The 22,552-nt window shown below is 37.1% G+C and overlaps 3 protein-coding genes and 1 long non-coding RNA gene across 8 annotated transcripts in view; 2 read left to right on the forward strand and 2 right to left on the reverse strand.

Moving 5' to 3' along the window:
• Window positions 1–3,819, reverse strand: part of LOC149619049 (uncharacterized) — a 58,513-nt gene extending 54,694 nt beyond the window's left edge. Inside the window, exons 1-3 of one of the 5 annotated variants that reach the window (XM_089855245.1) lie at window positions 3,116–3,624; window positions 2,884–3,005; window positions 909–2,759 (exon numbers count right to left, since the gene is read on the reverse strand). In XM_089855245.1, coding sequence (XP_089711371.1) covers window positions 1,275–2,342 — 1,068 coding nt within the window. In that variant the 5' untranslated portion in view covers window positions 2,343–2,759; window positions 2,884–3,005; window positions 3,116–3,624 and the 3' untranslated portion in view covers window positions 909–1,274. Of the gene's footprint in view, window positions 1–908; window positions 2,760–2,883; window positions 3,010–3,033 lie in introns of those variants that run through there. The other 4 variants (XM_089855243.1, XM_089855244.1, XM_089855247.1 and 1 more) reach the window with 4 other exon arrangements.
• A 1,516-nt stretch (window positions 3,820–5,335) lies between these two features.
• Window positions 5,336–6,432, reverse strand: LOC149619057 (uncharacterized). Its single transcript, XM_089854786.1, has one exon. It carries the CDS (start codon window positions 6,423–6,425, stop codon window positions 5,445–5,447), a length of 981 nt encoding a protein of 326 aa, XP_089710912.1. The 5' UTR covers window positions 6,426–6,432; the 3' UTR covers window positions 5,336–5,444.
• A 1,944-nt stretch (window positions 6,433–8,376) lies between these two features.
• LOC149619058 (uncharacterized) lies at window positions 8,377–10,027 on the forward strand. Its single transcript, XR_016375290.1, has 3 exons — window positions 8,377–9,680; window positions 9,740–9,843; window positions 9,924–10,027. It is a non-coding gene; the product is annotated as an uncharacterized LOC149619058 (long non-coding RNA).
• Window positions 10,028–10,379: 352 nt separating this feature from the next.
• On the forward strand, window positions 10,380–11,512 carry LOC149619059 (uncharacterized). Its single transcript, XM_089855508.1, has 2 exons — window positions 10,380–10,939; window positions 11,233–11,512. The coding sequence occupies exons 1-2, from the start codon at window positions 10,809–10,811 to the stop codon at window positions 11,480–11,482; spliced, it is 381 nt and encodes a 126-aa protein (XP_089711634.1). The 5' UTR covers window positions 10,380–10,808; the 3' UTR covers window positions 11,483–11,512.
• Window positions 11,513–22,552: the final 11,040 nt, after the last annotated feature.

Genomic DNA, 22,552 nt, shown 5'->3' on the forward strand with positions numbered 1-22,552 from the left:
AACTTTTTCGTTGGTCAGTCTCACATCTTGTCCTTGTTAATTTTGAGTGAGTTAATTGGATACAGAATCTGCTCTATTTGACACTATACCAACGATATAGCTTGTCTACTCTTAATCCCATTAATACCAAGACCTACATTGTTTCTACAGTAAATCATAACCCTATAACGAAAACGTATGGGTGAAAAAATGAGAGTATAGCATCACCTCTAAAGGGTTCTCCTCCAAACAGGAACAGAATAGAGTCATGTCTTATTTTGATTTTATTCCTGGTTCGAGTCGGGTTTGCAGAACGAGACAGAGGTCGCAATAGAATATCATTTAAGTCTTCCGACAAATCCGCCATTAGCAGACCCTCGAACAGTCCTACCATCTGGCAGTACTTTTCCTTATGTATAAAGTTAATGCAATGCAGGCCCCAGAATACATCCTTGAACTCTTTATGAAACCGTCCTCAGTACATAGTCATAATACCCGTTCCTGTTCCAGTAATTTCTATATAGAAACTGGAATAACTGGCAGAAAGCTTAGTAAAATTAGTCTAAAAGAAAATTCCTTAAAAATATGGATCAATCTACCTGCTAAAAACTGTACGAACCTTAGGTCATTTAAAAAAGAAGCCATAGTCCACATAAAGTCACTCCAATCTTAAATTCTTATTAAATTACTTAACTTATAAAGTATCAGTTCAATGTACATATTTTACCATTTGGCACTTAATTTATATTAAATTAACAACGAGACTCTTTTGTAAATCAGGCTATACTAGCTTGAAAAGAATATCTCAATAAAAGCATTTATTATTATTATTATTATTATAACGTGAAATTCATCGACACAAGACCCCCAACTACCATTTCATGTAGTAAATATCCGTTCTATGCTCAGCTATAAACAGTATAATAGGCTTTTGATATTATCCGCAACATTTATTGAAAGCAAAAAAGAAGGATATTGTTAATAACATTTTTCCAAATATTTGTTTTTTATCTATACCATTTATGTCATGACGACACTCTACATATTCTAAGTACTGCTAGCCTATCATTAACATCGAGGGGTTTATAACAGAGAAAAAAAACTAATAAAACCAGTTTTACGTTAAGAATTTTGATATCTTCCAAGCTCTTTCATAACGTGAAAAGTATTTTTATTTTGTTGCAATGTAAGGTTTACAAAACATTACCCTTAAATTCTTAAACTGAATATCATATTATACAGTATGAGCTCAGAAATCGTATTGTTTTCAAGTTTTATAATAACACAGCTTATGTTTACTCTGGTTCCTTTTTAATGACGAAGTCTTCGATCTGGATTCTTAATCGTGGATATGAAAAAACACCATATTCAGCAAGTTGCTTCGGAGATAACCTTTCCAATACAACATGGCAAGCTCGCAATTTGAAGTTTTGGAGGAAACATCTCGTACCTTTATGTTGAAACAAATCGTATTCATTTGCAAACGCGGTTTTGCAAATGAAGCACTCGTAAATGACAGGTTTCACATCAGTTCTTGAACAGTTTTCATATCTTCGCGAAGTTTCGAAATATTTGTCGTACAAATGATTAGATGTCTCGTGTGCATGACGGGATGTTTCGGAAAGGAAACACAGATGACATTTAGAACACTTGAAAGATTTAGCACGTAAGTGTAACAATTTATGTTTCTTAAAAGACGAGCCACATTTGAAGGCCGAACCGCATTCCGTACATTTGAACGGTCTTTCATCAGTATGCACAATTTTGGAGTGTTTCTTTAACGTGTAAAGGGTTTTGAAGGATTTGCCACACTGTTCACAAGGAAAGGACCTTTCGTTCTGGTGAACACAAATCTTGTGAAGATTTAAACTGGTTTTGCTTTTAAATTTAGCGTCACATAAGTCGCATGCAAATGATTTAGTAGTCATATGAACTGCTCTCTTGTGAATGTTTAACAAATATTTAGTTTGATAAGAACGCTCGCAATGTTCGCAATTGAATGGTTTATCCTCCGAGTGTCTACTCCTGTGCAAATTTAGTCTCGATCTCAATTTGAAACATTTATCACACTTTTCGCATTTAAAAGGTCGCTCGGAAGTATGAAGAACCTTATGATTTTTTAGTGTCCGCAATCTTTTAAAGGTTTTTTCGCATTCAGAACATTTGTGGAGTTTCAAGTCAAGGTCATATTGTGATTTGTAACTAGAGTTACACAAATCATATTTGGACATGTGAGTGAGTTGATGTTCCTTCAAATTAAATTTCCTTTTGAAGGTCATATGACACAAATGGCATTTAAATGGACGCTCCGTAGAGTGTGTGAGTTTATGTTGTGCCAAGATCTTTTTCCTTTTGAAGGTCATCTGACACACTTCACATTTAAAATGACGTTCCGTAGAGTGTATGATTTTATGTCATGCCAAGTTCTTTTTGAATTTGAAGGCCTTCTGACACAATTCACATTGAAACGGACGATCAGATGAGTGTCTAAGCTTATGCTTTGTTAAAAGTGATTTACTATTAAACGACAAGCCACAGACGTCACATTTGAAAGGCTTCTTAGCATTGTGTGATTGTCTGTCATTCAATAAAGGTGATAACTTCCTTTGTTCCTGATTCTCCGTAATTTCTTCCGGATTTTCAGTGTCTTCCGCTGGGGGAGGAACCTAATCCTCTTCTTCAGAAGTGCTAGTCTCGTCATCATCGTTCTTAATGATAATTGGCCATTTCACTAAAACGTTTGAAGGTGCTTCCAAATTTTCCACCTCATCCGAGTCCGGCTTCTCAGTTTTTATGAATTTAATTGGACGAAACATTCCAATAAATGATCGTAATTACTTTATGATCTTATATTTTTATGAAGCTGGTATCCAAGAAATTAGTCTATACTGAGTTACAGCTTACAACGTCTAGGTTTCAATAGGCTTGAAGAACGGCCATAGTGATATACTTCATCGTTGTTCTTGAGACTGAATTCATCCATGTAAGAAGTAGCTTGCATTTTTAATCACCATAGGACCTTTTGTCTGTCTTAATGAAAAAGATTTTACTTACTGAACTTGTCAAATCGAACTATTTGTGATTTCATTCGCGTTCATTCAATGATCTAAAATGTTTTTACAGTAAATTTACGTACTAATTCAGAGAAATTTGATTTCCAAGCTCGGAGCAATGCTAAAGACACTCCATTCCCCAGGGCCACCGTATATAAGACTGGCTGGTATATAGCCAGGAGATGGTTATCTTGAACGGTGGGCTTCACGCAGCACGAGCAGTGCCATCGACCTCTCTTTCTCAAAAGCGCTGGTCTTTCGGTATTTTAAAGAACAAGATGGCCTAGCCCATAATTACACCACATCGTTTACGTACTCTCGATATTCCAATTTCAATAAACTTTATCCTAGCTAAGTATATTCTAATATATGGGTACGTGGCAAAGTGAATCACATGTCGCCAACTCCCTACTTACTTTCTCTCTTCAGTCATAAATACTTCTACTACTATTACAATTCGGGTAAAACTATTAGTCCCATCGATAGCAGGTAGCTAAGAAGAAACCAATAGACCTAAGGGCAAAATCGCCAAAAGCGTGCGTCTGTATAACGAAATCACCGTCGCCCGCATTGACTGCTTCTATCTCCTTTTCCTCTCTCCTTAGAATAGCCGGTTTGTAGCCAGAGGGTAGCGCGAATCCTCCCCCGTTTTCACAGTGGCGTCGCTAGGCTTTCTGTGGGGGATAACCCCCAAATTTTTAACAACCCCTTCAAAATAATCCGTAAACCCTACCAAAATATTGCTCGTCGCCTCCCAAAATTTTACAGCAATATATAAAAAATTATATTCATGGATTCGTCAAGTTTCATCTTTGTAGAGATGAATTTCAAAATCAAAAAGTAATAGTTTGTAAAAAAAAAAAACAGACAAACAATTAAATAGAGAGGACCATACAACAGATGGAGATGCGTAAAATTTTCACGTTCTTTCGAAGGGAGTCCCAGTAGTGGCGATTAAAAGCAAGCAAAAACAAAACTTCAGACAAGTGAAATTCCTTCAAAATAAATTCGGTTCCCTATATGTTTGTATATCTTTAGAATACGAATAATTTAACTAGAGACACAAATTTTCGGATAGTTATGGTCTACACATATTCCAATTAACTAATTAAGCAAACTTTAATTACTAATTTCTTATAATAACTTTGAAATTGTTGGCCCAGATTAGCCCACCGGCCCACCCTCAAATTTCAAATCCAAGCGACGTTCCTGCGTTTTCATCCCCCGCTCGTATCTCAGGTATATCATTTCTAGATCCTAATTACGACCCTTTGTAGGCTAGCCAGCATCGGACTTTCAAGCCAAAGGTCCCGGATTCGATTCCCGATGGTGGTGGTGAAGAAAAATAACCATTATAAATATAAAAATCTGACATATTTGGCATTATGACATCGAAAGTAAATTTTTATTTAAAAAATTACCCACTCTGAAACTTTTAACTTTTTCGTTGGTCAGTCTCATATCTTGTCCATGTTAATTCTGAGTGAGTTAATGAGACACACAATCTGCTCTATCTGACACTACACCAGCGATATAGCTTGTCTACTCTTAATTCATCCTTTCGATGCACACCTATAAATACCTATAAGTACAACAGGCCTTTGGTCATCCACGGGTCGCGGGAAGAGACAGAAATCGCAATAGAATATGATTTAAGTCTTCCGACAAATCCGCCATCAGAAGACGCTTTCTTACGCGAAATTCATCGACACAAGATGCAGACACAAGACCCAAAGTATCATTTTATGTAGTAATCACTAATCATCCTTTTGATGCACACCTATAAATAGTATAATAGGTATATAAGTACGACACTACCTATTCGTCGTAATGCTAGAGACAGCTAGAGCTAATTCGAGAACCACGCGAGAAATGAATACACTCGGTTTTGCACAAATTGCAGTCGATCTTCCTATTTAATCATAACTAAGCCTCTGACAGCGCCTCACCAGGCGTCGCTTTACGAGAATCTATGACGTTTCACCAACGTCACTTTATGACAAGCTCTCACTAACCAGTGACAAGCTTATGGAATAAATCTTATGAACTTATCAGCTACAATTATTAAAAGCAAATCAAAAATGATATTTTACTCACATTTTTCCACATACTTGTTTTTTATCAATACAATTTATGTCATGAAGACACTGCATGTTCTAATAATGCTGGCCTCATAAAAATGATAGAGTGGTTTATAACTGAGAAAAAACCCTAATAAAACCAGTTTTACGTCAAGAATTTCGTTGTCTTCCAAGCCACTTAAAGACTATTCTCTCATAACGTGAAAAGTATTTTTATTTTGTTGCAATGAAAGGTTCACAAAAACATTACCCTTAAGTTCTTACAGTAAACTGAATATCATGAGCTCATAAATTGTATTGTTTTCAGGTTTTATAATAACAAGGCTTGTGTTTATTCTGGTTCCTTTTTAATGACGAAGTCCTCGATCTGGATTCTCAATCGTGGATATGAAAAAACACCATGTTCGGCAAGTTGCTTCGGAGATAACCTTTCCAATACAACATAGGAAGCTCGCAGTTTGAAGTTTTGTAGGGAACATCTCGTACCTTTATGTTGAAACAAATCGTATTCATTTGCAAACGCGGTTTTGCAAATGAAGCACTCGTAAATGACAGGTTTCACACCAGTGCTTGAACAGTTTTCATATCTTCGCGAAGTTTCGAAATATTTGTCATACAAATGATTAGATGCCTCTTGTGCACGACGGGATGTTTCGGAAGGGAAACAAAGTTGACATTTAGAACACTTGAAAGATTTAGCACGGCAGTGTAACAGTTTATGTTTCTTCAAATATGAGTCACATTTGAAGGCGGAACCGCATTCCGTACATTTGAACGCTCTATCATAAGTATGGACAATTTTTAAGTGTTTCTTTAACGAGTAAGGGTGTTTGAAGGTTTTGCCACACTGTTCACAAGAAAAGGGCCTTTCATTCTGGTGAACATAAATCTTGTGAAGATTTAAACTTGTTTTGTTTTTAAATTTAGCGTCACATAAGTCGCATTGAAATGGTTTATTCTCCAAGTGTCTACTCTTGTGCAAATTTAGACTCGATCTGATTTTGAAAGATTTATCACACTTTTCGCATTTAAATGGTCGCTCCGAAGAATGACGAACCTTATGATTTTTTAGTTCCCGCAATCTTTTAAAGGTTTTATCGCATTCAGAACATTTGTGGAGTTTCAACGGAAGGTCATATTGTGATTTGTAGCTAGAGTTACACAAATCATATTTCGACATGTGCGTGAGTTGATGTTCCTTCAAAGCAACTTTCCTTTTGAAGGTCATCTGACACACTTGGCATTTAAATGGACGTTCGGACGAGTGTTTGACTTTATGCGATGCCAATTCAGAATTACGTTTGAATGCCATATTCACATTTAAATGGACGTTCGGACAAGTGTATGAGTTTATGTTGTGCCAAGATCTTTTTCGTTTTGAAGGTCTTCTGACACAGTTCACATTGAAACGGACGATCAGAGGAGTGTATGAATTTATGTTCTGCCAATTCCATTTTGCGTTTGAAGGCCATCTGACACAGTTCACATTGAAACGGGCGATCAGATGAGTGTCTCACCTTATGCCTTGTTAAAAGTGAATTACTATTAAACGACAAGCCACAGACATCACATTTAAAAGGCTTCTTAGCATTGTGTGATTGTCTATCATTCATTAATGGGGATAATTTCCTTTGTTCCTGATTCTCCGTAACTTCTTCCGCATTTTCAGTGTTTTCCACTGGGGCATGAACCGAATCTGCTTCTTTAGAAGTGCTAGTCTCGTCATCATCGTTCTTAATGATGATTGGCCATTTCACTAAAACGTTTGAAGGTGTTTCCAAATTTCCCACCTCATCCGTGTCCGGCTTCTCAGTTTTTATGAATTTAATTGGACGAAACATTCCAATTAATGATCGTAATTACTTTATGTTCGTATATTTTATGAAACTGGTATCCAAGAAATTAGTCTCTCCTCAGTTACAGCTTAGAACGTCCTTGCACCGTCGTCCCTTTAACGTTAGCACGCCCTCACCATATTTCCTTAATGGCCATAATATTAGACGGGTTAATGAATGTCGCGACTTGGGATTAACACTAACCCACAACCTGTCCTTTCATTCCCATATCCAGGGTTCTTGTAGGCGCGCCAATAATCTTTTATCAGTAATCAAGGCCAATTTCCCAGGTATCAGCCCCCCTTTATTAACGCGTCTTTTTCAATGCTACATTCGGCCGATTTTAGAGTTTGGCAGTCAAATTTGGAACCCTACTTCCCAACAAGATATAAAATTACTTGATGGCGTGTCGGGCAGGGCTAGCCGTATTCCGTACCCTTTAAGGCGCCACCCCCGTGATGTCCGGTTGTCCACTTTAGGTTGGCCCTCCCTCACTATCCGCCGTACTTATTTAGATATGGTCAGCCTCTTTAAAATTTTGTCTGATCCTAGTCAAAAGTTTTTCACTTATTCGACCCACACCAAAGGCACCAGGGGGCACAGTCGAAAGCTTTTCTTGCACCCCTCACGTTCAAAAGTTTTAAGGGACTCGTTCTTTCGAAGGACCATTGCTATATGGAATGCCCTTCCCCCAGAAATTGTTTCAGTTCGTACAGTTCCCCAATTTAAGCGTCTTTTAAAATTACATCTAGCACTAACTTAATTATTATTATATTTTTTATTTAACACATATAAATATCAAAAACCCCATTACCTATAGTAAATCATTATTATCAATTGTATTTATATCATTATTATAATTTATGGTTCCTATTTGCGGATTATTCAGCACTCGCTACTTGAATTTAATGTACATTGGTTTTTTTTTTTCTTCTATGTAACTTGTTATCTTGTCTACTTGGAGCTGTATGGCTATTTTTAGCCCTAGCTCGTCATTAATAAAACGGAGCAAAAAAAAAAAAAAAAAGGTTTCAATAGGCTTGAAGAACGGCCATAGTGATATATTTCATCGTTGGTCTTGAGACTGAATTCATCCTTGTAAGAAGTAGCTTTGCTTTTTAAACACTATAGGACTTTTTGTGTCTTAATGAAAAAAGACTTTACTTACTGAACTTGTGAAATCGCACTAACTTTGATTTCATTCACGTTCATTCAATGTTGAAGTCAACTGCGATTTGAATGTTATTTGTAAACGAACCGCGGGCGAAGACTAAATGGCTGTTTGATTAAAGTTAATTTGTGTACTTTAATAAATTGTCTTAACTTTATTAGTTACGTCTCACACCAAAATTACCATATACCAACAAAGGGAGCCAATACGGATTCCACTATACCGAAAATCAGAGCAGTCAGCTTCTTTACTCAGAACACAGCTGACTCGATCACGCTTTTGGTTACACGCGCTATAGAAGCCAGTCTGGGAAATAAGGATATTTTTTTAACTAGTCCTTTGGACCAGTGTCCCCCCATCATCCTTGGAGTGCTGACCGAGATTTACTGGTTTTGTAACAAGAGCAGAAATAAGCAATGAACTGGATGCACTGCGGAATAATATTTCGTGTGTTCGATAAAAATTTTAATTGTTTGAACTTTTCCTGTATCATATAGTGATTTGTCAATGATTTTAGTGGCATTTTCAACATTCTCTCCATTAGTTAAGGTTAATAAATATTTTATAAATAATAATAATAATAATAATTTGGAAGGTCCGTGGTTAACTGACAGTCTGGGAAATAAGGATAGTTTTTAAACTAGTCCTGGGGACCAGTTACCCCCCCCCCTAGCGTCCGAAATAATAAACTGGTCTCCGGAGAGAGTGGTCCCAGCCTTTGTTCTCCTCTCCTTGAAGCAAGAGATCCGGGTCCATCGAACTCGTGTATGTTTCCGACGACTATGGATTGGGTGCATCAAAAACAAAGGTTCGAGAGGTGGTAAATTGAATCGGTTGAATTTAAAGGCCCGTTCGCAAGCGCGCGATAAGCTCAAGCTGAAAGCTGAAACCGTACTCTAAATGCGATTCTCGCTATTCTACCAGCTGTTCTCAAGCGTGATTGCGGCGCTATTGCGAGTGCGGATCATCACTTCTCGGCATCTCGCAACGATCTATCTCGGATAGATATTTTTTGAAATCAGCGTCAATTTTTTCCCCTTTTCACCCCCATTTAATGCGTCAACCAGAAACAGGCGTCTGCTAGCATAAAGTCTTTCGATTGGATTAAACAGTCTGTAATGGCGTCTTTAAAACAGAAAAAAGAAATGGGCAAAGCTTTAAAAGCAGATCAAAGATTAAAAGAAATGGAAAGAAAAGAAACATTTATTGAAGAAGTAAGAAAACAGAATGCAGTTTGGAATAAACTTAACAAAGACCATAGAGATAGAGACAAATTAGAACATTCATGGAATATTATTTCAGTCCAATGTGAAATGACTGGAAAGATACATGACTGTAGGTGTGCGATTGCCTTTAGCGGCACTTAAAATGTAATTATTGGTTCAGTAAAAGAGGCGAAAAATTCATGGAAATACCTGAAACACCAATTCCGTTCGAATTAACATGCCATTTCTAAAAATAAATCTGGAAAAGAATATTTAGAAGACGGAGATGTTGAGCTGGTCATCTGGCCTTATTTTAAGCATCTTTTGTTTCTAAAAGATGTGTTCCAACGAAGAAAGTAAACAATGACAGTTTTAAAGCGAATGCTGTAAAGTATTCACTTTTCTCGCTTTTCAGAACCACATCAAACAGGCCTCTTGGAAATGAAAGTTCCGAAGAAGGAAATGGTCCTGGAGAAGTAAAAGGAAATGAGTTCCAAAAGAATAAATGTTCCTGGAGAAGTAATTAATCAACAGAACTTGATATATTTTTAAAACAAAATTTGTGAAAGCCAACAAATAAAAGTTACTCATTGGAATAGGATGACGTTTTCGTGGAGGAAATATTAGATGAGTGTAGCAATATGGCGACAGATTCCCATGTTTCGAACAGTGAAACGAAACCGAAAAGCGAAATAAAACAGAAAAGAATATTCTCCTCTCCATCAACATCTTCAGTCCAGCCAGACGTCTCAATTAAAACTAAAGCGCAAAAAATAAATAGTATTGACAAAGAAATAGAAAAAATTGATAGGTATTTTAACTATTAGAATATTACTTAAATACGCAGTAATTTAATAAAACACGACAGTGAAATACAATCGTGCCATATTGCAGAAAGTATGGTTCCTACTTGGCGAAAATAGGCATTTTATAGTGTTGGCCGATATTGCATATAAACCGATACCGATATCGTAGTTCTACCGATACCGATATTAGCCGATTATTTGAGTTATTTTAAAAAACCATTATTGGGAAAAGTAAACCGATATCGAATGCTGTATAGCATTCACTTTTCGGTCGAAATCGGCAAAATAAGCTCGAACCGATATCATATCGATCGGTTGCATTTTATATTACGGGATTATGTAAGAAAAAATGGAATTACAGGATTAAAGTAAATTGAATTGATGAGAGGATATTTCAAAATTTTGAGGCGGCGTATAGGGGGAAATCCAAATTTATTTTGACTCGGCATTGACACCTGGGCCCAGGCCATGGACTTGCAGGTTTCTAACCATTATTTTATGGGAAATATTTAAGAATTTAAATGGGACCCGCACTATTGGTCAGCGGTGTTCTATTGTATTTATTATTCTTAATTTTACGAAATGTTTACAGTGCGCTCTCAGCAGCTATAGCTCCAGCACAAAAGGATGAAGCACAGCTGTTCTGCGATTTCATAGCCTCCCAATTGCGAAAAGTTGATGGGAAATCACAATCACGGTCCAGATGTAGTGGAGCTCGAAAACGCGAAGCTAATGTCACTCACGACGGTAGCTTTTCCGGTTAGAAGAGCCGGAAAAGCTTCCGAAGCTGAAGAAATTGCCAGTGGAAGGTAAACTATTACAATATAGATTTAGTTAAGGTGTTGCTTGTTTTAAATTATTGGCACATCTCTTTGGGTTGCTGCCACAGCAAACAAAAGTACATTGCAGGGTTACTATTTTAATAACAAAAATTACAAAATGAACGTTCAATCATAAGTAACATAATAACAATAATATGTTACTTATGGTTCAATGTACATTATGAAAAATTTCTGTCTAAGAATCTAAAAAAGTTTTAAACGCGCCACCTTAATTCGGCTTGAACGATGTATTTTACCTAAAACCATTTATTATTACCAAGGTATCCCAACGCTTCAATTGGGTACGATGACGTGAAAGAGTCCTTGTACCAATTTAAGAAAAAGGCCCGACGTGAAGTTCCAGTGGGTGAAGCGGCTCAAGGTCAAGGAGGGGAAGGTGGTGCAGAAGCAGAAGGTCAAGCGGAAGGTGCTGGTGTGGCGGAAGGACAAGGGGTGGTTGATTATGTGGCGGACGGACAAGGGGGGATTGGTGCTGAAGCCGCGGAAGGTCAAGGGGGGGGCTGGTGCTAAGTCGCAAAGGTCAAGGGGGGCTGGTGCTGAAGTCGCAGAAGGTCAAGGGGGCTGGTGCTGAAGTCGCAGAAGGTCATGGGGGGGCTGGTGCTGAAGTCGCAGAAGGTCAAGGGGGCATGAAGAACATGGAGCGGTCGTGGAGTATGAGGCAAACTTCATCCCGGACTTAAATTTCGATGAATTGAAAAAGGAACTTGAAAACTTTTATGATGATGTAAAATTGCCCAGAAAGGTATTTTACATCTGCTCAAATTCTGAGTATTCCCAATATTCTTACGGGAATATTACCCATTTGAGCGCGAGAAATTGGCCGAAGACAATTTTATTTTTGAAAAAATTGGTTGAAAAAAAAAAAAAAAAATTTAATGCCGCAGTAGTAAATCTCTACAGAAATGGCAGGGATTCGGTTCGATGGCAGGCGGATGATGAAGAAGAAATTCATTCCGTTATTGCCTCCTTATCTTTTGGAGGGACGAGAGAATTTCAGATGAAGCCAAATTAATCGAAATACCCAACAAAGTCAGTTGATTTGACTCATGGTTCCTTTCTTTTGATGAGAGGGTCCTGTCAGCAAACTTGGCAACACTGAACCGGAAGGATAGGTCACGAATTGCGAATAACCATCCCAGCGGTCATACCGGAAATGGCAGTAAAAATTACAACAGCGAGGAGCAGACAAAGAAGACTAAGCGGAAACCTAGATATAACGAGAAGGGTGAACCCCTGTGCTTCAACTGCGAGAACTATGGACACATTTCGAAGAATTGTCCACAACCACAGGAAAGAGAACGGTGCACAGAATGCCACAAGAAAGGACATGAAGTAAAGGATTGTCCATCATTAAGAACTAAAACGAAGACAGTTCATCATCTAGGGGTACGTTCAGTAACCCTCTTTGGTGGCAGCGCTTACTAAGCGATGTGAGATTTTTCCTACTGTACGCTTTTTCGCGTTCCGGCGCTTGCCCATCAAAAAAACCATCTAATCGATATGGGTTTTTTGATGGCGTGACGTAGCGCTTGACTGTTGAACACTTGGCAGACGAAAAGTTGGTGCGGGATTTAAAAATTAAATTCCAACAATGTTATTCCTACAGTAATTGTATTAGTAATTTAGTTTTCTTTACAAAACTACTTCTACCATTCAAATAGGCATAATTTTCTTAAACAATTTCATTATTTGCGAGCTCGTTTATAATTAAAAAGAGCCATTTGCGCTTCGTAACGTTTTGAGGGCCAGCAAGACGTTTCCCCAACTCCTATTTCTAAAACAGCGCTAACTTCAAAATGTCAATTTTCCGTTCAACAGCCTTTTACGTCACTGTGACGTCTCGAGCCCATCAACCACACATCAAGAAAACAGCGATTTCCTGAGATTTTCGTTACTGAACGTACTCCTAGACTCAAAGCGAAATGAAGATACCAATCTGAAATACTTCATGGACGGAACCATAGACGGAAAACCAATGAAGTCCTACTTAGATCTTGGAAGTAAATGCGTGACAATTCGTAAAATCGATGCTGACAATGCAGGACTTAAATATAAACCGGCACCAATAGGAGTAACCATCGAAGGATATGGGGCAGGCGTAACAAAGGTTTTGGGAACTTTCACGGGTAAAGTGAAACTCGACCGATCAGGCTGAAACTACAGTAGAAGTCCTCATTGTACATGACCACGCTCAAGAAACACCGATGCTAGTGGGCCAGCCCTTTAGCGAGAAACCACACATTACGATATTTAGGAGGCAGAATACAATTCGAATCTTTGAAGAACCATATGATGCAGATCAGGAAGATAACTGTCTCCAGAACATCCAAATTCCGACGCTGCCCGAGAAAGCAATTAATCTTAGGGCTAAAGAGGCGACTGTTATACCAACTCAGTACATTGGGTTCATTGATGTTCACGTAGGAGAGGAAGGAACGAGGAAGTCCGACCTTTTCGTAGACATGCAGATGCGATGCGGTTTGGGTTATGAGCATTGCATACCACGAAGTGTTATATCAGTCGACGAACATGGCAAAACTACAATTCCGGTACTCAATGTATCCGAGCGGGAACTGAAGTTCAAGAATGGCCAAAGGATAGCGAGAGCCGAAGTCTGTACATTGGCCGAACCGGTGACGAACGAGATTTTGCAATTGGACGTTAAGCGTGGTAACCCTATCGTGGTTGGAGATGTCAACATCGGACCTAATGTATCCCAAGATGACAAAGAGAGCTTGATTGAATTACTAAATGAGTATCATGATTGCTTTGCGGAGGACATTTCGAGCATAGGACGTACAAATAGTACTAAGATGGAATTAGAATTAAGTTCTGAGCAACCGGTGACCTTCCGCCCATGTCGACTATCCTTCTCGGAGATGTTATAAAGTACATTCTTTATTTAGGTTAAAATACCGACTTGGTTCTTAATGTTATCTAGTCTAGTTACATTGTAAAAGTGATCTCTCGTCCTAACAAGATCGTCAGCTTCCACTTAATGTGGTCACGTGTTCTACCCTAGTTCGGTTCAGTTCTAAACTGTAACATCTTTCTTTCTTTATAAATTTTAAACATTTCTAAAAATTTTAATTTTAACATTAACATTTTTTTTGACAAAAAGTCTTATTGATAACGTTAGGGCGGGATATTTAATCTACCACTTCTTGTTGCTGGAAATGACTGCGTTGAGATATTAGAGCTTGTAAATGCCGTTCTTTGCGGAGGTCCTTTATGTATGATCAGAGGCCTAAGTATGTCCGTTGCTCCTTCTCTTGATGTTGCATTTGGATGTTTCACTGATGTGGTGTTTTGTTGTTGTTGTGGTCTATCATTTATGTGTAATACACGATGTCCTTGTCTCTGTGTTGGTTCCTTTTGTTTCTGTTGTAAGCCGTCCGGATCCTCTTGCATTTGCTCCTGATTTTGGTAGCGATAAGTAATTTCCCTCTGTCCCGGTTCCTTTTGTGTTCTATTTATATTTAATTTTGTTGTTGCCATTGGTGACTTTGTTTCGTTCGTGGGTGTTACTATGCGAGTATGTGTCCATTTGTGAGTATTTTCAAGTCTTCCAGCGCTCCTTGAAACTATATTGGTTCTGGGGCGTAAATGAATTCTTGTTCTACGATAAGTCTGTCCTTGTGGCGTTATTATCGTATAGGAGTTAGGTTCGGGACCAATTTTCTTGATTACTGCTGGTAGCCAGTTTCTGTGGCTCGCAAAGTATAGCACTTCTTGTCCTTGTTGTAAAACTGGTAGATTTTTTGTTGAACGTGAGTTGTATTGGTTAATCATTTCTTTTTATGTAGTTTTAATGTATTCCTGGCTTGTTGCAGATTATATTTTGGTTATAGAGTTTCGGTTGTTGTTGTTAATGGTGTTCGAATTCTACGTCCCATACATAATTCCGCTTGGGAAGGCAGGTCCAGTTTCGGCGTAGTGCGATAGTTTAACAGAACTTGTTGCAAATCTCTTCCATCCTGTTGTGCTTTTACCAACGAATTTTTTATGGTTTGAATGGATCTTTCAACCATACCGTTAGATTGCGGGTGATATGGTGAGGATGTGATGTGTTCTACCGACCATTGTTCCATGGCTTGAGTAAATTCCCGAGAACCAAATGGAGGTCCATTGTCAGATATGAGGCGTTGCGGGGCGCCATGACGTGAAAACTGACAAGTTAGGAATTTAATTACTGAGTTTGCATTTGTGGATCCCATTTCTTGAGCTTCAATATATTTAGAAAAATAATCCACTAGGAGAATATAATTTTGTGATCCTAATTTAAATAGGTCAACGCCTGCTGCTTCCCATGGGAGATTCGGTAACTGATGTGGGGTCAGTGGAATTTTCTGATTTGCTCTAGCTCGATTATTGCAAATTGGGCATGCGCGAATGAATTCAGTTAAATCTTGAGTTATCGTTGGCCAGAATACATTGATTTTTGCTTTTGCGAGGCATGAATTTATACCTTGATGCGTCCCATGTATGTCCTTCATAGTTTGTGTCCTCATTGCTGTTGGTATGACCAATGTGGTCCCCCGATAAAGCAGATCTCGAACAGTATGTAATTCATCTTGATGAGGCCAGTACGGTTTGAGTTCCGAACTTAGTGCTTTATGGGTGCGAGGCCATCCCGTTTTTGACATCTCTTGAATCTTGGTTAATATAGGATCTTCAACGGTAGCCTTTTTGTATTTTTCGTGATTGCTTGTGGATAGTGCTGTGATAGCATGAATCACTGTGTGTGGTCCTTCCAAGTTATCCGTGTTAATGAGTACATGTTTTAGAGGAGTTCGAGATAACATGTCAGCGAATCAGCGATATGAAGCTGCTTGCCAGGTACATATACCAGTGTAACTTGGTATCGGAATAATCTCATTAGGAGTCTCTGCAGTCTTGGTGATATCAATTGCAATGGTTTCATATATAAACTTTGATTTGAGAGGTTTCGGTTGAGAGAGGTTTTTCCCAAATAATTTATTAAATTTATTTGATATTATCAAAAGTGGATGAGAGGAAAAGTATGAAAATGGCCAAAAGTCGCGAGTCATCAGAGTTTCGCCGTAGTTGACCGTTTTATTGGCGTAGCTATACTGGACCTGTTCACTCCCCTAAAATAGGTCTTGTGTAAGTTGTGTTAATTCGCGGTTACGCAGTTACCGTCGTCTGCTATTGTGTATGCTAGAACTTCCTCGATTTGTGTTTCTAGTCAGGACAGAGTAGCTGGTAATGTTTTAAAAGGTACTTGAAGGTATAATATGGATTTAAGTAAGGTTATCGAAGCAATAGAAGAGCACATAAAATTAGATACGTTTAAATCAAATCTCAGTAAATTAGCTATAGCGCGAGCAGCTTGCGTCGTGATTCGCGTGATCGAGTGGGCTATGGTTAAACCAAGGAGCACAATTGGCTGAACTACTTTCAGTCGCGAGTTTGCAAGTCCATCAGTCACTAGTAGACTAAATAGTTATTGGCGAAACTTTGATGTCCGCGTTTTTCAACACAGGCTCTATGGCCATTGTCATACTTTCCCTCTCATCCACATTTGATATTATTTATTTTTACTTCACTCGCGGGAAAAAATATTCTGACTTAAATATTGAGTTAAAAATAATAAAAAATATTTTAATCGCTAGGAGAAGGTTTGAACTATAAGTGAGTAAAATTTTATCCATATGGGTCTATTATTTTGAACACTGGACTCGAATTTAAACAAGCCATTTTTGTTCGTCTTCAGTGGTCTAAAATGGAATCATAATTTTCTTGTTATGTTTAATACGCGACAGCCGGATTCTATGCTCCGGTATAAGACTCAAAAGGAAAGCAAAAAGTCTTATTTCGGTTCATCTTTGCATAGTTAAAAGATTTGAAATGATTTATGAACTAATATCTCATTTGCTCATTAATATTTTATAATACCTTAAATTAGCAGTGAAAGCAAAAACATATAAAACCGGAAAAGTATAAAGATTTGGGTTACGTTTGACCTCGCATGTTTCTTGTCTAATTGTTGGGCCAGCTTATTCACCATTTGCTATATCTAATTTGCCAATAAGAATTGGTATAGGCTTTCTTATTGGCTATCGCGTTGAGAAACAAAGCAGACGAACGAACAGGTGTTTCAATCCATTGCCACAGCTATATTTTCTCGATGGTAAATCGGTTCTTATGAAGGTTCTTAATATTAAGGGTAGAATAATTTTTTTTCCCACAAACTTACATGAATGTTTCATAATGGCTTTGGTAGATTTGCTATTATGTGTCATGTGTTAATCTTTTTGAAGCAGCAATAAAGAGAAAATAGGCAATTACGTTGAAATGTTAAGGACGTTACGGCGTGTATGCTCTGAAGATGGTAGGCCTAATGCTTAACCCATTTTATGATAGCGATACACACAATACGTATAACAGAAAAACATTACGTTAACTGAAAGTGCATTATTCATTGATAAACTCGGCTGAGTACGTTACACGATGCATTGAACATTTTCTTATAACAGTGTGTAACGTAATCCGTTAAGAAATCTCTCTTAACCAATTTACCACTCACATTATTTTAGTTGTTACATATTCACGGTAGTAAGCGAAGTCAAGTGATACTACAATTTCATTGAGGTGCAATTTAACAATCTCTTCGAAGATAAGAGCTATTGCGGCAAATTAAGGAACATCTTTTTCGTAATCTATTTATGTCGACAATAAATCTATCTCTGAATGAGGTGATAATCCTCAATGTCGATTATATTGGCCCGCACATTGCTTACTAGGTAGCAACGGATTGGAAAGAAGTAAACTAGTTCAGATCTTAACCTAGTTACTCCATTTTGAGTAGAAATGAAACAGTTTTTAAGAATACGATAGAAAATAAAAAAGGTATTAATATGATTATAAAACAACAAGGACAGAAACCACATCCGTGGGATTCGTCTTCATTTTTATTAAAATACACTTTTTGGTAAGTGAAGGAAAATTTTATTCAGAACAACTTTTCTTTTCCTAAAGTAATAGTGAATATGGAGGTTGGCCTTACCAGCACAGAATTAAATGTTTCTCCTCTTTTTCTTTAATTTTTGAGAAAGCTTCGTTTAATTTAATTCTCAGTAAATTTTATTTGAAAATCATAAATGCTTTTTGGTTAATTAATCGTTAGCGTGTATAATATTAGTGTACATTTTTGTTTTTGAATTCTTATAGGTTTACGCTACCATTTTTTAGAAAGGGATATAATAAAGAACTTGGAGAAGAGGACCTGGATGATTGTCCCATAAGTGACGGATCAAATGTCTTGGGAGACAGACTTCAAAGGTTTAATATATTCTAAATCTATTATATTGATATTATTTTTGAACATAAATTAATATAAACTACTAACTAGTTGAGAATCCAATATAACACTTCCACTTTTAACTTCCAAACTATTTTCTGGAACCTATTTTAAAATGGGGGATAAAAAGCACAGATTCAAAAAAAAATCTAACCTCGTTTTTATTGTTGTCAATGTTAATGAAAAAAATCATGATAAAATTCAATTTTAGGCTGTTTATTTTCCAACGATTAGATTTATGTCTTCCTAGAGTCTTGGAGGTGCCATTGAAAATTTGATTTCATCCAATTGCCCTTAATTTCTTTCAAAGTGGCGACAAAATGCATGATATTTCACTAGGCTCCCATCAAACCCCCTAAATCCAACCTTTAGTTACCAGAACGTTGCCGTACGTTTCTTAATTTTCAACCAATGACCGTCATACTGTTCATTCCGTGATGCAATGTCGATCCTAGATGTCGGGGCTTTTCTATGTCCACAGTTTTGCTTTTCTCTCATTCTACTAAACGTTCCTTTTGCCCGTTAATATTGGTCTTGCTCATCCCCATTCACAAAGTTCAGAAATTGTTGTTATTTATTGCTTTTAACCGGAGCTTCCGAAATGAACTAGGCCCATGCGTGTAGATTTTTACGTAGTAAAATATCCAGTTTCATAGAGGAAATATTTTTACCCTTTGTGTGTACGAGTTGGCGCTATGACCGTTGCGACCGGGGTCTTCCATAAATTATCGTTGATATTTTAGGGGCCAATTATAAAACTTTTATGAAAGAGAAAGGTTTCACCTTTAAATTAACGTAATTTTTAGGGGCTATTCACTTTTTATTGAATCTATTGGTTAGATTGTATGGACAAAAAATTAATTAGATATTTTAACATCGTTGTTTTTTTAGTAAAACAAAACCTCTTGAAGTTGCTTATTCACAGTTTTCATTAGAGTATTTTTTTACCCCTTCGCAACCTTTAATTTTTTTAACCTTAACTTTTTTATCCTTTACTTCTTTGGAATGATTGTTTAATAAAGGTCTTTGGAAATTTTCTAAACCATTTTTAACCATGGATTAACTAACGCAGGTTAATCCATGTTTTAACCATCCGCGATCTCGGCTTCACCGCTCTACGTCTATACCTTGCCCTAATATTGTAGCAGTCGACGGGGTCATGAGGCTGAACTTGTGTTTATTTTACGGTACTAAAAGCGCCCCAAGCGGGAAAACACGGCGAACTAAATTAGTTAAAAAAATATTCTCGCTTCGCTACACGCATGCGCCTAGTTCATTTCGGAGGCTCCGTTTTAACCAAGGCAGAGACTTTAACACGCCTGGTCAAGAAGCGGTACAGTAAACCATAACTTTTATTAAAAAAATATTTTGTAAATTTAAAATGGGTTATTTATTATAACTATAGTTTTCATATTTGTACCAACATTTAAAAATTACCATTGCTGTTTAAAAAAGTAAGGCTTTTTGTAGATTGTGAGACATTCCAAGTGCACAACCTAATTGCAAGTTGCTTAAATGGCGACACTATATGTGACACAAATATTACAAAACAATTTCCATTAGAAAACCAACAGTGCTAAATTATAAGTTTAACCCCTTTTAGTAACTTAAACGCTGTATACTGAAAAAAATAGTTCTTAAATGCTCCAATTCAATGCAAACACTTAATAGTAATACCGCAATTAAAAATAATAAAATAATGTTCTAGTCATTGAACAAACAATTAGGTATAAAATAATGTTCTAGTCATTGAACAAACAATTAGGTATAAAATAATGTTCTAGTCATTGAACAAACAATTAGGTATAAAATAATGTTCTAGTCTGAAAATCTGAGTAGAACGAGTATTTTAACTTATCATGAAACAGCCTTTATGTGTATGTGTTTCAAACAAAGCCATACAATTCTAATCTTCGTCAACAAAACCTACAATTATCTTATTAATTTTACTTAATTTTGTCTGTAAAGCGTAATTGTGATATTTCCCACTAATTTAAGTATATTATTTTGAAGTGTTGACCTAGATTCTAAAGTCCCCATTTGAGAGTAATCCTGTTTTTTTTAGGGAAATGGCCAAAGTTCTCGGCCCTTAAGTAAGCTTATTTTTGAAGCTATTTGAAACAGACAATATTTAATGAACTACATTAAATCAATAACGTTACACAATCAGAGAAATTTTGTAATTTATCGAAACTCTGTTTAGATAAACCGATATTTCGACCTGTCTGGGCAGTTCACACGGTGAGTTGAGAACTCCGTGCACTTGCAAAAACAAATGAACAGCGAACACTCTTTTCTCGAAACAACTTAAACATCATTAAGCTCCCTGCACCTTTGTTGTGGGTAGAAGTTTGAAATTTTACTTACTTTTTGAATTTACCTCTATCCCCAAATTTCAAATTTGTTAACTAATATCTCAAGTCAAAGTTGCCTTATTTTGCATTATATGGTCACTGACTCACTCACTGACCGACCATCAAAATTCTAGGGCACTTTTAGCAGATATTGAAACTTAAAATTTAGGATTTGGATAGTATGTAATTTATAAATATAGAAAATTTTAAAAAAAATATTGAAATTTTATTAAAAATATTTTCAGTTCTAACTTCTTAAATCAAAAAGGGAGGTCTACTTACAAAAAGAACTGAGATCCTAACAACAACATTAACATGTTAAAAATCAATGAGATAGAGATCCAATTGAATCTGCTCACTTTCAAACAAATAGTTTACCAGTATACTTTATCCAATCATTACATCGCCACCTATGAGCCCCTGGCGGACCTAATTGTAACTGTTTTGCTGGATATTTGTATAAAAAATGTATCTACTTTAATTAACTAAAAAATAGTCTACATTAACTACAAACATTAATCCAATTTAACTATATCTCCTTTACACAAAAGGAGAAATAGCCGCCCCTTTATGCGTAACGAGAATGTGAGGAGTCATGTGTTAAACTTAAGCAAGCCATTATATTAGCTAATGAGAATCCTGTTTACCATTACGACCCGGATACGCCTATATTTGTAACGATCGACGGATGCCAGTAAAATAGGATTAGGTGCTATGGTTAGTCAAAAGTATGGAAAACTGGAATATCCGATTGTTTACGTGTCCACATTGTTAAACGCAACAGGAAAAAATTACTCAACCTACGAGCAAGAATGTTTACGAATATGTTGGGCCATCATTCGATTTCGAAATTTCCTTGATTATAAGAAATTTACCGTGATCACTAATCACAAAGCATTACATTGGCCCTACACTCGCAAGGAACCCTCAGCTAAAGTATTACACTGAATTATGTGTTTACAACGACATAAGTTTAAAGCATGGTTTTCACTTGGCGTAAATCACGACTTTTCGCCCGACGTCAAGCGACAACCGAAAAAAAACCTAGTTACGCTGGACAGAAATTACGTTGAGTGTGGCGATATTAGGATTCTATTTTTTCGGCCGCGTTCAACGTTTACGCTCTGCGCGAGGCAATCAGCAATTAGCTAGAGTCGTGACGTCATTTTCGACCACGCGTGTTCGGAAGAGGCCGTCCGCGGTCCGCCATCTTTTTATTTTTTTCGATCCTAATCGAGTCCGTTACTAGTACAAATCCCTGAAAATGCCGAAGTTCAATGCTGAAAGGTTTATTGAAGAGGTTAGGAACAATACATGTCTGTATGGTATTACAAACAAAGATTGCTAAAAAGAAAGACAATAGATGGACCGCAATAAGTGCAGTGTTAAGCCTTGGTTCCATTATTTGCGGGAACTACGCAAAGTGAAAACGCTATAACGCTGGGCGACAACGTAAAAAGCAAATCTGACGTTTGACGTCCAGCTTCAAAGTAGTTTTTTTTCGGTCAAATGAAAACCATGCTTAAAATAGAGAATAGAAAGGGAGTGGGGAATGGCTTTGCGGATTCTCTGTGCAGGGATATCCCAGCTTCCAGGTACGGCTTAGGAGCTGTGCTGCGACAAAGCCCCCTGTTAACGAACTGCCACCTCCAATACCTCCAGTATTGGCCGCTTTTAATTTGGAATCGGGAGAAAATTCCAGATCCAATAATTGGTGCGCTAAAATTGTTTGAGAAGACCAAGAACATCACCCAGTCAAGTTAGAAAAGTGTTTTAAGAAACGTCGAGCCCGAGATTCGACGATGTGACTTTAGGTTTAATATAGTATTTTCTCATTGGTAAAAATAGGCTAAGCTTCGATTTGGGACTACTACTTCGTAAAAAGCTCTGATATTCCATGTA

This window comes from Phalangium opilio, unplaced genomic scaffold (genome assembly GCF_054372755.1).
Source record: "Phalangium opilio isolate 3A_F unplaced genomic scaffold, DU_Popi_V2 ptg000209l_1, whole genome shotgun sequence".
NCBI classification, from domain to species: Eukaryota; Metazoa; Arthropoda; class Arachnida; order Opiliones; family Phalangiidae; genus Phalangium; species Phalangium opilio.

What these genes read in the sequence shown, in the direction of transcription:
- LOC149619057 (XM_089854786.1), bottom strand. Translation starts at nt 6,425, where the DNA reads ATGGCATTCAAACGTAATTCTGAATTGGCATCGCATAAAGTCAAACAC.
- LOC149619059 (XM_089855508.1), top strand. Translation starts at nt 10,809, where the DNA reads ATGGGAAATCACAATCACGGTCCAGATGTAGTGGAGCTCGAAAACGCG. An exon ending in GAAGAAATTGCCAGTGGAAG is followed by an intron (nt 10,940 to 11,232) that starts GTAAACTATTAC and finishes ATTATTACCAAG; the next exon opens with GTATCCCAACGCTTCAATTG.